Raw genomic sequence first — 14,954 nt, 5'->3', positions numbered from 1 at the left:
CTGAGTTTGATCCAATAATGCAAGAACACCTTAGACGTATTCAAAATGGAGAAATTCATACTCATTATCTTGGTCATAATATACAAAATGAGTTGATAAATATTTTAGCATTAGAAATAAGAAATACCATTATTAAAAAAATCAAAGAATCAAAATATTTTTCAGTTATACTTGATTGTACCCCAGATACAAGTCATCAAGAACAAATGTCACTTATATTAAGATGTGTAGATATTTCAATAAGTCCAATAAAAATAGAAGAGTACTTTATAGATTTTATAAAAGTGGATGATACTTCTGGTCAAGGCCTTTTTAATGTTCTCACAACTATATTAAAAAATCTTGAACTTGATGTAAATAATGTGAGAGGACAAGGATATGATAATGGGTCTAATATGAAAGGTAAACATCAAGGTGTGCAAAAAAGATTATTAGATATAAATTCTAGAGCATTTTATACACCATGTGGTTGTCACAGTCTTAATTTAGTTCTTTGTGATATGGCTAATTCATGTGCTAATGCTATTACATTTTTTGGAGTGACACAATGTATATACTCATTATTTTCTTCTTCTACAAAACGATGGAAAATTTTGCAAGATCATGTTTCTAATTTGACACTTAAGCCATTATCACAAACACGTTGGGAAAGTCGTGTTGAAAGTGTTAAATCAATAAAATTTCAAGCTCCACAAATAAGAGATGTTTTATATCAATTAGCAGAAACTAGTGAAGATCCTAAAACAAAAAGTGAAGCTATTTCTTTAGTAATATATGAGATTAAAAATTTTGAATTTCTATTAGGCATGAATATTTGTTATGAAATGTTATTTGCTGTTAATACGGTTAGTAAATATTTACAATCTAAAAATATGGACATTGTTACTGCAACAGATCAGTTGAAAGGTCTTGTTTCTTTTTTTTGAAAAATATAGAGAAAATGGGTTTACATCTTCTATGATTTTTACTAAAGAGATTGCAGAGCAAATGAATATAGAACCAAAATTTCATGAAAAACGTATAATAAAGAGAAAAAAACAATTTGATGAGAGTGAAAACGAAGAGATGAAATTGTCTGCTGAAGAATCTTTTAGAATAAATTATTTCACATATTTAGTTGATCATGCCATTTCCTCACTTCAAAGTAGGTTTGAACAATTTGAAATATATAGTAATAATTTTGGTTTCATTTATAATATGGAAAAGTTAAAATTGCTTGATGATGATAGTTTGCAGAAACATTGTTTAAATCTTGAAAACTTTTTAAAACATGATATGCTCTTTGATATTGATGGTTTTGAGTTATATTCAGAATTAAAAGTTTTAAAAGAAATTATAAACGTGGAAATTAAAACACCAATTGAGATACTAGATTTTATAAAAAAAGGTGAATTCTTTTCCAAATACACGGATAGCTTATAGAATACTGTTAACTATTTTTGTTACTGTAGCTTCAGCAGAAAGAAGTTTTTCAAAATTAAAATTAATAAAATCTTATTTGTGTTCAACTATCTCACAAGAAAGATTAGGTAATTTGGCTATATTATCAATTAAAAAAGATTTGGTTTCTAAACTTGAATATAAAAATTTAATTAGTGATTTTGCATCTCAAAAGGCAAGAAAAATAAATTTGAAATAATTTTTTAATATGCTTATATTATTAAAATGCCCCTAAAGCAACTCTTGCCTAGGGTCACAAATGTTCTTGAGACGGCCATGTTTCCTATAAAAAGAGGTTAAGTTCTAAAGTTAGACATTACAAAATTGAATAGAAGGTAAAGTCACAATTAGAGAGTGAGAGCCACCAAATACGGTTTAGTAAGTGAGCCAATTTATGAGGCTTGTGAGAGATTTTTGTAATTTTTTTTTTCTCCTTCATAATGAAATTCTGCAGCGGTAAAGTGGACGTAGCTCTCATACAGAGAGTGAACCACTATAAATCTTGTGTTTATGTGTATGATTATTTTGTGTCCTTTGTTTGCACTATTTTTCGCTTTAAGGGATTTAAGATTTATTAGTATCCAATTAAATCTCCCAACATTTTGGTTTGCAAGCGCACCGAATTGCTTGTACTCCCATTAGAGATGTCCATTATTGAGTAAAGTAGAAGTGTTTGCCCTTGTGTTCATCCTCAGTGTTGTACTGGCGGGGCATATTGATTGAACTCTTGCCAGAAGTGTTTGCATCGACTCTCACACTGCAGAGCGGGTATACTCACATACACGATTAATACGTGCATAGAGACATGGCGTTCATGTACATTGCAAAGCTTGTTGCCATGTTTTTGCCTGGTCCAAGTGTACGGTTACAAGTTTGGGGAATTGCTCTTATTCCCCGAAGTAAATGTTTATTGCACAAGGAATTGCCTGTCGTTTACCCGTTGAAGAGGTAAGATGAGTATTGGCAAGCAAGTGAGAGCAATTTGGTTTATATGTCGGTACATAGTCTAATTTATATATACATTAGATATTATTTGTGGTCTAGTCTATATATACAACATTGTACTTTGCATTATGTCTAGGCTGTCAAACTTTATCATCATTTCTGATGGTTAATCACTTAATCAGAGATGGATAATACGATGAAGGCTTAGCCAACAAGATGTGTATCCTTTTTCAATTTTTCGAAAATATTGAAAATGAAAACGCATTCAAAATATTTGTCTTAAAACATATGTATAAAAAAAAAAACAAAAAAATCGTGTTTGGTATGTTTATTTGAAAAAAAAAAACATATAGAAAAGAATAAAAATACGATATTAATAATCCCCCTAACTAATAAAAACATTTCAAATTATCACTTATTTTGTTCATCATGAATAATTTATCTCAAATATATGTCAACGGTTGATTTTCGTTTGCAATTTTGTATAAAAAGTCTTGATGGTAAATGAAGGCTTTGGCTAATATGAAAAAAAAAGGAAAGATAATAAAAAAATTAAAAGTGGGTCTATAAAAAATGTTTCAATTGTATTTTTATGTACTACGTTACAACTTTCACATATTTTACAAGTGACACGTTCTAATTTACAAGTAAAATTTTATTTAAAATATTTTTTTTCTTTTATTATTACATGTACTTTATTTACAACTTTCACGTTATTTTTATACGTACTACTTTACAAATTTTACGTCATTTACAAGTAACACATCCTGATTTATAAGTAAAAAGGATTTGTAACACTTCTTTTTATTATTGTTATAAGTTCTATGTACTTAATTACAAGTCTCGATTTATTTGCGGAGTTAATGACTTTTTTCCACCCAATTAATCGCTTAATGACATTTTCCCATCTACAAATTTTTAAAATATATTTTATTACCCAGATTTATATTTCAACGATAAATAGAGAGCAAATTCAATCAAGGCTATTAGGGCTTTTAAAGAGAAGAGACCAATGAGTCTTTTGGTAGTGAAAAGTTGGATTTTGGTAATTAGGATTGATAAGAATTTGACTTGAAAGGAATGGTTGTGAAAACCTTAACACTTGATTGTCGGCGATTGGCGGATCGGCGGGTTTGAGCGGTTTGGTGAATGACGATCAAGGAAGAGAATTATGGTGGTATGGGGTCGTAACGATGCTGGAATCATAAACGGAATATAAATTTAGATAGTAAAATGGTATTTTAAAAGTCTGTGAGTGGAAAAGTGTTATTAAGCCATTATTTGGGTGGGAAAAGGTCATTTACTCTTATTTGCGATACTAAAATGCATATTTGGTGAACCGGAAGCCGAGGGACAAAAATTTTAAATCGGTTAATGCCTTTCTTTACCGATAAATTTTATTTTTTTGGGTAAACGACTTTTTTCCCACCCAAGGTTTGCCTTAATGACACTTTTCCACCTAAAAAGTTTCAAAATACCATTTTTTCACCCAAAGTTAATATTCTATTACTACCCAAAACCGATTCTGGTGGTGAAAATTCTCTCCATCACCATCATTTGAACTTCTGGTCTCTTATCTATAAAACCCCTCTTACTCCGACATTTGATTTCTCACCGATTGTTGACCATCACAAAACTAGGGTTTCTTGTTCTTAGTTGATTTTTGGCTAATTTTGGGGGCGAATATTCAATCGATCACCATCGTTCAATCCACTGACCTCCAGTATACAAAAACCCACTTATCTTGGCTCCTGGTAACTTGTCAAAAGCCGGTTGAAAAAGTAAAGTGTATTTTGGGTATTAACATAATATAATTTTGGGTGGGAAAGTGGTATTTTGAAATTTTTTTAGTGGGAAAGTGTCATTAAGGAAAACCTTGGGGGAAAAAAGTCGTTTACCCTTAATTTTTTTCCTTATTTTAAAAATGCTATCATTTCAAAGACCCATACAAAGAGGGCTACAAAGTGATATCAGCAGGAAGAAAAAAACAAAGAAAAAATAGAAAAAGTGAGAGAAAGAAAAATTATGAAAATCAAGAATAGTAATTATCTTTGTATATCCCCTTTGTATTTGTTTTTGTAAAACTAGTATTGTTCTAACTTAGCCGCACTATAAACTTGGCCGCACCATAAACTTGTAAAGCAGCCGAACGGCCCGAACTCCTTTTCGAATTGACGCTAAGGAAACGAGAATAACATTTAAAGCCCCCAGTTCCATCGAAGACTCTATGAACATCTAATGCTCCCATCACCGTCACTACCGCCCTGTAGCCGCCCAATTGATAAACGCCCGCAAAACCCTTTAAACCAATTCAGCTTTGGACCAACCTTCCGAGATATTTGCACCCTTCTTCTTTCGTTAACCCGCTCAAGGAGCCTCCCCAAGGGCCTACAGCTCCATGCCCACATCATCAAATCAGGCTTCCAAATTATCCCTCTTGTCTCCCACCACCTCATCAACTTCTACTCCAAAGCACAACTACCCTTATTTTCCTGCCAAATCTTCCATGAAGCTCCCATTAAGTCAGCCATTACTTGGAGTTCGGTGATTTCCTCATTCGCTCAAAACGAGCTTCCTTGTCTTGCCATTCAGTACTTTCGTCGAATGCTTGGTGAATGTGCTCTTCCTGATGACCATATATTTCCTAGCGCGACTAAGTCTTGTGCCATTTTGGGGAGACTTGATGTTGGTGAAAGTGTGCATTGTCTTGTGGTGAAAACTGGGTATGATTTTGATGTGTTTGTGTGTAGTTCTTTGGTTGATATGTATGCCAAATGTGGTGATATAAATTCGGCGAGGAAAGTGTTTGATGAAATGCCTGAGAGAAATGTGGTGTCTTGGAGTGGGATGATTTATGGTTACGCGCAACTGGGTGTGAATGAGGAGGCTTTGAAGTTGTTCAAGCAAGCTCTTTATGACGATTTTGAGGTGAATGATTTCACGTTTTCGAGTGTGATACATGTCTGTGGTAACTCTACGTTGCTTGAGTTAGGGAAGCAAATACATGGGTTGTGTGTGAAAACAAGCTTTGAGTCATCGAGTTTTGTGGGTAGTTCTTTGGTTTCTTTGTATTCTAAGTGTGGAGTTATTGATGCAGCTTACCTGGTTTTCACTGAGGCGCCCTTTAGGAATCTTGGAATGTGGAATGCAATGCTGATTGCGTTTGCTCAGCACTCACATACAAATAAAGCATTTGATTTGTTCAAAGAGATGGAAATCTGTGGGACTAAACCAAATTTCATTACATTTTTGTGTGTTCTATATGCTTGTAGTCATGCAGGGTTAGTTGAAAAGGGGCAATATTACTTTGAGCTAATGAAAGAGTATGGGATTGAGCCTGGAGCTCAGCATTATGCTTCTTTGGTACATTTGCTAGGCCGTGCTGGTAAATTGCAGGAAGCTGTTTCAGTTATCAGTAAAATGCCCATTGCACCAACAGAATCTGTATGGGGAGCACTTTTGACTGGGTGTCGTGTTCATGGTGACACTGAATTGGCTGCCTATGCTGCGGATAGGGCTTTCGAGATGGGGGATGTGAGCTCAGGCATGCATGTGCTGTTGTCTAATGCTTATGCTGCTGCTGGAAGATGGGAAGATGCCGCCAGAGCTAGGAAGATGCTCAGGGACCGAGGGTTGAAGAAGGAAACTGGTTTGAGTTGGGTTGAGGAGGGAAACAGAGTTCATACATTTGCTGCAGGAGATAGATCTCACCTGAGAACAGAAGAGATTTATCAGAAGTTAGAGGAATTGGGGGAAGAAATGGAAAGAGCTGGTTATGTTGCAGATACAAGTTTTGTTTTGCGAGAAGTGGATGGTGAAGAAAAGAGTCAGTCAATTAGATATCATAGTGAGAGACTAGCTATTGCCTTTGGGATGATTACATTCCCACCTGATAGGCCTATAAGAGTTATGAAGAACTTGCGAATCTGTGGTGATTGTCACACAGCAATTAAATTTATGTCCAAGTGTTCTGGAAGAGTAATAATTGTGAGGGATAACAACCGGTTCCATCGGTTTGAGGATGGAAAATGTTCATGTGGCGACTATTGGTGAATAAATTATGAAATCAATTTTGTACTCTGACCAAATTTTTTATACAGATAGTAAAATAGTAAGGAATTATTGTAGCCTTATTCCTTAGAATGACTTGAGAGTATTTAAGATCCATATGTGAGAGAATTTGAAGTATTTGTGGCCCTCTTTCTTTCTTAAAGTTCCATTCTGCTGTTTAGACTATGTTTAAACGCAGGATGTGTGTCCAGTGACATATTTGCTACACTGAAACTTCGCACGAAACAAATTCATGTCCATATGCACAGGTTTTCAATATATATATGTCACGCTGTTGGCAGCATACAGAATGAGTAAAATCTAATGCATATTTGGCAGGATTCTTGCTATGTTGCTCTCTTTGTTGTCACATTTATTTTGCATGTGTCAAACGTGCTCTGTTACTTTGGTGCCACATTAATGTCTTTTTGACTGATTGCAATGGTTCTGCGAACCACTAAGCCGGATTGGAACGGAGACCCAGCTTTGAACTCAAGTCCAGTAGTAGGTGCAGAGAATTTCTGGGTTATTTTAAAAAAAAAAAAAAAAAAAAAAAAGAAGCCTTCTTGATCTAGTAGCAAAGTAAGCTTTTTTCTTGGAAGTGCCCTTCCAAATCGGATGCATTGACCTTGTATTCAGAAAGTCAATTGTGGCAATAAGCAAGTAGTTCGCTGAAGAGCAATACAATTGTACAAATGAGTCATATAAACAAATAAAAAACAAAGGATAAGATAGATATTTTAAATAAATTTTGTACAAATTTGGTTTGTTTATATGACTCAGTTGTATGATTAAGTTGTGAGCAAAACATTATTGTCTGCTGAATTGGCTATCTGAATCAAGAAAGTTATTTGCTCAAATCAAACTCCTGGTACATACGTACCTGTGTGCTGTGTAACAACTTACAACCACCTGCACCAGAAGTATTTCTACCACAAAATACCCAGTAAAATGAATGGTCCCGGGGATGTGACACCTGACTTGATGACATGGAAATAATAAGCTTAAACCATACGACTCAAAAGAAAATATGAAAAAGATCCCTTGCCAAATGTGGGGATTTTTCTATAAGAATTATATTGGTTTAGATCAAAGTGTGTATAACAATCCAAGTTTATTTAATTGCAGTTAACGGTACTGAATAACGAGCTCCTTGGTCTTGCCCTGTTTGCGTTGGAAGGTTGATCCTCATGGGACAATTCTTGAGAATCCTGCTATCAACGTGTACGAGGTCTTCTGGTTTGTTTTCTTATCTTTTTTTGCGCTTGATTTTGTGGGGCCTCTATGACTGTTGGTATCTGTTCTTTATTGCTTTTAATTGTTGTCTTTAAGTGAATGAAATATAATAAATTATATTAGTTCTACTGGGGCATTGACAGCTTACTATAACTGAGGGAGGTTCATGCAGTATCTGGCCATCTGGGGCAGAACGATTAGTTGAACACGAAGTCACTTCTTTGTAGAGATCTACTGCTTCTCCATTAAGCATTCTTCATTTATTGGACTTTCGTTTTATTTTAAGATTTTTTTTCTTTATATTACTACTAGTGAATTTCTGCTTGTGATTCTTGATGGCTGTTCCTGCTTTCATTTCTCTGTCAACTTGTCTGTTGAACTGTTCCTTGATACGTATTAGCAATCTTTGGTAGTTGAAGTTTTCCAATTTGAGAACTTTTCTTATCGTGGTTGTGTGATACTACAAATACAATCACTCTTTTGAAACTTCTCTATCAAGCCACTGTTTAATCATGGCTACAGATGCTATTCTGAATCTGTTGAAGAATGTGGGTAAGAAGCCCCTCCTGGTATTCTTCAAGAACTCAAGGTATTAATTAATGCACTAATTTTTAACAGGTTGCTTGATGGTAGTGTTGCTTTGTCCTTTCTTTATCTTTTCCAAATGTTATTATGGTTTATATGCGATTGATGAATGATTATATCAAATGTTAATCTTCATTTGAATTTTGTCGATTTTATTCACCTAATATGAATTTCATTTATTCAGATAAGAAAATTGTTGTGTGTAATATAGCAGGCAAATCCTTACAGGTTTTTCATGGTTAATTGTAGATTAAGACCGCCCCTAAGTTTTGTTATCTTTATCAGAATTAAAAATTAGTCATAATAATTCACTGTAACTAATGAGTATAAATCCACAATGGGTGGCCAGGAATATCTTCGAGAAGGATGAGCTCGGCCTAGAAATAGCACAGATTGCGCTTCCTGCAACACTGGCTTTAGCAGCAGACCCTATTGCTTCCCTGATTGACACTGCATTCATTGGCCACATAGGTTTGTTTTTATTATATCCATCTTTGTTCCAGAAAAGCTGCAGCTTGTTTGATGCTTAATTGACCTCTGTGATCATGGTGTTGGATATGGTAATGAAATATGCTGAAATAATACTTCTTTCTGATGATGCTGTTTATCCTTGTAAAAGATCTGAATTAAATGATGCTTCTACTCTTAAAGTGTTTTCCGGTCTCTTGTTGCATTGTAGTAACAACCATATTCCTATTACTCCATGGTGATAAATAATATGTTATCTGGAAGAGAGGAAAAAAAAAAAAAAAGCATGAAACTGAAATGTTAAAAAAGAATAACAAAATAAAAACTGCATTGTCTTGAATAGTATTACAAATATGTCTTTAGATACTAGTTCAGGAACTATAATTATTTTGAAATTCTGAATTGTGGTTGTTACGACAACAAGTATAAAAAGAGTATCCCTACGAAACTAAGATATAATTCCTTTTAGCAGTATGTCATGTATATTTTTGCTGCAATAATCTTTTTTATGACAATTATGAATGAAGACATGATATTGACTAGATTGGGATCTATCTAATTCTTAAAACCGTGATCTGGGTCTCTGCTTTATGGAATTCAATTTCTTTTTGTCAGAGCTAATGCCTTTTAAGTATCTATACAAGGTCATTGACATATGTTTCTCTTCTTTTGACTTTCTGCTATATCAATTTTTCATTGTATTCTCTGTATGATTGGTATAGTTGATTCATGTGCACTAGTGGGTAGACATCCTACATGGAACTTGCTGATCATTTGTCTTAGTTAATAAAGTTATCAATAACTTATAATCCATAGGTAGTAGTAAGTCAGTACTTGATATATTATCTGGTTTCTGTTTCAAATATTTGTCTATATAGGACCTGTGGAGCTTGCTGCTGTAGGAGTTTCTATTGCTGTTTTCAATCAAGTATCAAGGATTATGATATTCCCACTTGTTAGTGTTACAACTTCTTTTGTTGCTGAGGAAGATACTATTGGAAATTTGAATGCAGAAGCAAAAGAAGATGAAAATCTTGAGGAGGGTTTTGCTGTAAATAAGGAAATGGAAGAGCTGATACCTCTAGTTGGTATATTGTTCCTATTTTTTCTCTCATATGTTGTTGAAGGGATCATCTGCTAATTGTGTTGGTTGATAGCATTCTCAAACAAATGTCAAATGTATAAAAGTTCCATTTTAACTCTCCTCGTATTCCTTTTTGTGATAATCACTTCTAACATTTTTTAGATGTGTGATTTTAATAACCAGAACCTTCATGCAAGACATCATCCATAAGCCCTATTTATACACAGAGGGCAAAAACTGAGCATGAGAGAAGGCATATTCCATCAGCTTCTGTGGCAATGGTTATCGGTACCGTGCTTGGGCTCATTCAAGCTTTATTCCTCATTCTGGCTGCCAAACCGATCTTAAACTATATGGGTGTTAACTCTGTGAGTGTTCTTTTTGGAATGCCACTTTGAAATTATGTGTATTACTTCATTATTTGTGTGTTTTATTGTCTATATTCGCAGAACCTTGAGGCCCCCTTTTGTATGGACAAGTTCTTTCTTGACAAAGTATTCTAATGATTTATCTTTTTGATAAGGTTGATATGATATTCTTGGTTACTATTATTAGCTTCTCATACTAATATCAGGAATAATGGTTGTAGGGAATTTCTGAATGTGCAGGATTCTCCTATGATAAAGCCTGCACAACAATACTTGACATTGAGGTCACTTGGTGCTCCTTCTCTTCTTCTCTCTTTGGCCATGCAAGGGATCTTTCGAGGATTTAAGGATACTAAAACTCCATTATATGCAACCAGTAAGCAAAGCCTTCTTTCCTCAAGTCTTTTTCCCCTCTTAACATTTTGGAAACTTTTTGATTTGTTGTTTGACAAAGGTGACTTGTAAATTCATGTTTGAAAACCCCACAAAGGAAGTCATTTCATTATGCTCTAGGAATTGAAATTGTTTTCTGTTTTGAATATTAATTTGATACAGGTTTATGCACTGCGCTTGAAATATCATAGTTTCAAGAACTGCGGTGGTGTTGCGATCCCCTTTTTTCACTTTCTTCTCTGGCAATATCTCCTTTCCAGCTGATGCATTTATATTCAGTACAATATGGAATCATTTTTTCCTGAGGATGTTCTAAAACAATATTGAATAATACAAATTTACTTTGTGGCTCATTTTCATCTAATTTGGTTTTGATGTAGCTGTGGGAAATCTAGCAAACGTGGTATTAGACCCAATATTTATGTTTGTATTCCGTATGGGCGTCAGTGGCGCCGCCATTGCTCATGTTATTTCCCAGTAAGTTCTACCTTTTTGCAGACACAATTCCAATTTTCTCATTTCTGACTCCTTGGTCATGCTTTGATTTTTATTTCTTAAAATACCTTAATGTCTTCACCCTGGTTATTGTTGGTGTGCATTTGAGCAGGTATTTGATTTCCCTAATACTCTTGTGGAAATTAATTGAAAATATTGATCTATTGCCTCCAAGTTTCAAAGATCTACAATTTGATCGGTTTCTTAAAAATGGTTAGTAATAAAAATATTTTCTATTTCAATTTTCTTCCATACTTCTTGAAAGTGATGAGGGTTAAAATTCTCTTTAACCTTTCTTCCGTATTCAGAGAATAAAGAATATATGTTTTTGCTAATTGTAAAATATCCTTAATAATGAATAAACACTTCTTTGAACTATATAGTGTAGCTATTTTAATGTATATTGGTATATGATATCACGACTTAAGAAATCTTAAATAATAGGCTATCTTGAGAAGCACGTCTGACAACCTTAATGTCATATTCTGATAAGTTGCAAGTTCAAGTTGACATATATTCATAAGAGTTATTCTTGGTTGGCATAAGTTATAAATACCAGAATTTATACATAAATCAGTGCTTTTTCTCTTTAATAAGAGTCAGCTGATGTTAAATTTTAAGTTTACCTTATAGCTTTTCCTCTAGCAGTTCGTCTTTGTGCTCATTTTGTATAACCAGGCCACTACATATATTCTGAACTTTGCCCGTTTTGAACACAATTGGTGTTTTAACTTGTTTTCTCCTCCACCTCCCCTCGTTTTTTCCTTTTGTCTTTTATTTTTACATTTCAAGTATTTACAATTTTTCTCTTCACATAATCTTCTAGTTATCATCGCAACTCAGACCAAGACATTATTTACTAATCTCATAGTGTGACTATATTTTGCATGCCTTAATACAGGATTTCTGCTAATGGTAAGGGTAATAGCTGTCACTTTTTGTGTGACCCTGGCAGCATCATTGGCTGCAAGGCAGGGGTCAACAACAATGGCTGCATTCCAGATTTGCTTGCAGATTTGGCTGGCCACATCTTTACTAGCAGATGGACTCGCTGTTTCTGCACAGGTAAGAATGATATCCCCCTAGTGAATAGAAAATCTTTTTGGTTGTCTAGAATGGAAACTCATCAATGCACTGTGAAAAGAAAATTTGGTTTATCAATTATGCAGCATAAGAACCTGATATGATATAGGGCCAAACAAAATAAACAGATTAATTTTTATTTAAGGATCATAATGAAATAAGAAAGAAAGTAATCCAAGTACAAGTTTTTTCCTTGAGGAGACGTGTCATCTTAATGAAGTATGAAAGTTTCATGACTGTGATTGAAGTAATAATTCCTCAGAGTGGAAACATATACAAGACTTCACTAACATTATCAGGTTCTAAATTTCCTTGGGTCTTAGGAGTTCCTTTGTTTTCAATAATAATAATTCTTTGTTGGATTTCATGTAGTCCTTTTGGCCTCAGAAGTAAATATCAAGAGCTTGCATCAGTGATTAAAGATATTTATACTGAGGGCTGGCCGAATAGTTAGGATTTAATGTTAATATTATTTCAGCAGAGCTTGATACAGGCCCCAGAAGAGTATATAAAACATTAAAGATTTTTTAATGCAGCCTCCGTCTCATAGTTTGCCATTCTCTAAGTTGCATATGCAGCATTGCTCTTTTTAGTTTTGGAGTTCTTTATACTGCAATGCCTCCTTTATGATCATTTTTAGTTTTCAATAAATTTCATAATCTATTAGTAAAGAAGATATCTTTATATTTCTTTTGCAGTTATTTGAATACATGCTTGATTGACTTCTTGCATGTACTTGTGTAAACTTTCTATTCACAAATTGATTTTGTTTTCAAGCAGTGATGGGAATTAGAATAAACATGTAAAAACTGCAACAGCTTCTAGGGATACCGAAATGTCTTCTTTTTTGTTAATTTATGTTAAACCAGTTTCTAATCATGTGTGTCCCTGTTTAGATCAAACTTCCTCTTGTCTCTCATTTTAAATTTTTTTACTTCGTGGATTGTAACTGGTTTCTGCCTTTTTCAGACAATCCTTGCAAGCGCATTTGTGAAGAAAGATTATGAAAAGGCTAGAACCACTGCCTCTCGCGTGTTGCAGGTATGCTATTATTTTAAAATAAGCCCTATCTTTCTGTTTTAATCTGGATTTAAAATGCTATATGGATCTATATGCAGCTTGGCTTCTTTCTGGGGCTAGTGCCCTCAGTCACCATTATATTTGGGTTACCTTATGCTTCCAGATTATTTACAACAGAAGTCAGTGTTTTGCAACTTATAGGTGTGACCATTCCAGTATTCCTCTTTACCTTCCCAAATTAACAAAATGAATGTTATTCATTTCCGTTTAATGGATAAAAGATTGTATTGGAATTAATTTTTTCCTTTTGGCTGAATAGTTTATTGCAGTGACTCAACCCATTAATGCGTTAGCCTTTATTTTTGATGGCATCAACTATGGAGCATCAGATTATGCATATTCTACCTACTCAATGGTAAGTTTAATTTGTAAAAACCGTTTGCTGTTACGGCAATTAATGAGTTTCACCTATGGTCAGTGCTTCACTTCTGTACTTCTTCATTTTGCATAATCTTCATTTACACAATAATCAATTAAATGTAGACATCTAATTTATTTTCATGTTTTCGTTGTATATATTGTTATTCTCACAATAATCATTCAGACGTATACCTTATTAAAGGTCACTTATATCTGATTCTTGGTGTCTTTATTTCTCCCTAAATTCTCTCTTTCTTCACTCCCAGGTTGTGGTGGCAGTAATCAGCATCCTGTGCTTGTTCATACTATCCTCAACTCATGGTTATTTTGGCATCTGGATTGCTTTATCCATTTATATGAGTTTGCGTACTTTTACTGGATTTTTGAGGTAAGATTTTCAATTGACAGCTTATATTCTTCAAGATTTAGAAGTTTATACACTTGCCTTAACTCCCAAGGTACCTAAGGAACAATTTTTTTCCCTTCATTCTTTGACAACACTTATTTTCTTTTTCATGGTATCAAATGTCTTCCCTTTACATTTTTTTTTGAAGAGACAGCTTATCGACAAATATTTTTAACTTACATCAAGAATTGCCTCGACTTAATTTGGAAAAATGAAAAGTCCCTTAACACTTGAATATCAACATCTGCAGGGTAGGAACTGGAACAGGACCTTGGAGCTTTCTCAGGGTCTGATTGCTGCCTGGAATTAGTATTCTTTCATTTTCCTAAATCCAAATGTTGTTCATTTGCATATCTTATTACAGAAGAACATCTTATTGGGTTAAGCAGAAAGGAAAAAGTATTCGGAATGATTCCTTTGTTTTCATTTCTGATCCCTTCAAACAGTTTATGTAGATAGAATCAGAGTGATAACATATGTGAAGGCATTATCATTTTTATCTTTCAAGTCAAATTATCATGTTATTACCCAAATTCAACTTCAAAATTTTGTGCAGTCCCGTATGATTTCATAACTAATGTATGTTTACAGAAGTAAGCTGCCTCTGGTATGGTGGCTTCGTTTCCAATTATACAGGCCTCAAATCAATCAGCTTGACAGCATTGATATTTGATATTCTCTGTCCAGCTGCCAAACTTTATAACTCCTAGTCATCCCATCCGTGACGGGGGTCGTCCCCAAGGTTTGACTAGAGGGTAATCTTACTCTAACCACAAATAGATAGAATTCATCCTTAAAACCGGTTTGTAAGGGAGGGTGTCCAGGTGACTATTAACCCACACAGCAAGTCATTCCTTTGTGATGTGGAACCTAATTAGGATCGTTATTGGAATGTGATGGTTCTAGGGGTTGAACCTAAGCTTGAACTGTCTTAACACAAGTCTTAATGGCACTTTGATAT

General features: G+C 34.2%; 2 protein-coding genes across 3 annotated transcripts; both read left to right on the top strand.

Moving 5' to 3' along the window:
* Positions 1-4,623: 4,623 nt before the first annotated feature.
* LOC116109623 (putative pentatricopeptide repeat-containing protein At5g52630) lies at positions 4,624-6,689 on the top strand. Its single transcript, XM_031395850.1, has one exon. It carries the CDS (start codon positions 4,624-4,626, stop codon positions 6,436-6,438), a length of 1,815 nt encoding a protein of 604 aa, XP_031251710.1. The 3' UTR covers positions 6,439-6,689.
* Positions 6,690-7,858: 1,169 nt separating this feature from the next.
* On the top strand, positions 7,859-14,437 carry LOC116109643 (protein DETOXIFICATION 42-like). 2 transcript variants are annotated; one of them, XM_031395870.1, is made up of 13 exons: positions 7,859-8,260; positions 8,606-8,727; positions 9,603-9,812; positions 9,992-10,176; positions 10,417-10,552; positions 10,950-11,046; positions 11,177-11,277; positions 12,020-12,129; positions 13,117-13,188; positions 13,266-13,382; positions 13,487-13,582; positions 13,854-13,975; positions 14,244-14,437. In XM_031395870.1, the coding sequence occupies exons 1-13, from the start codon at positions 8,184-8,186 to the stop codon at positions 14,284-14,286; spliced, it is 1,488 nt and encodes a 495-aa protein (XP_031251730.1). In that variant the 5' UTR covers positions 7,859-8,183; the 3' UTR covers positions 14,287-14,437. The 2 variants fall into 2 exon arrangements, with proteins under 2 accessions (XP_031251730.1, XP_031251729.1); XM_031395869.1 differs by having other exon boundaries at positions 7,861-8,260; positions 11,966-12,129; positions 14,244-14,434.
* The last annotated feature ends 517 nt before the right edge of the window (positions 14,438-14,954 follow it).

The sequence above is a fragment of the Pistacia vera genome, unplaced genomic scaffold (genome assembly GCF_008641045.1).
Source record: "Pistacia vera cultivar Batoury unplaced genomic scaffold, PisVer_v2 Contig586, whole genome shotgun sequence".
Taxonomy (NCBI): Eukaryota; Viridiplantae; Streptophyta; class Magnoliopsida; order Sapindales; family Anacardiaceae; genus Pistacia; species Pistacia vera.
The sequence above is the reverse complement of the archived record's forward strand: the minus strand, read 5'-3'. Positions and strand labels throughout refer to the sequence as shown.

What these genes read in the sequence shown, in the direction of transcription:
- LOC116109643 (XM_031395869.1), top strand. Translation starts at nt 8,184, where the DNA reads ATGGCTACAGATGCTATTCTGAATCTGTTGAAGAATGTGGGTAAGAAG. An exon ending in CTGCCTCTCGCGTGTTGCAG is followed by an intron (nt 13,189 to 13,265) that starts GTATGCTATTAT and finishes ATCTATATGCAG; the next exon opens with CTTGGCTTCTTTCTGGGGCT. An exon ending in TTATAGGTGTGACCATTCCA is followed by an intron (nt 13,383 to 13,486) that starts GTATTCCTCTTT and finishes TTGGCTGAATAG; the next exon opens with TTTATTGCAGTGACTCAACC.
- LOC116109623 (XM_031395850.1), top strand. Translation starts at nt 4,624, where the DNA reads ATGCTCCCATCACCGTCACTACCGCCCTGTAGCCGCCCAATTGATAAA.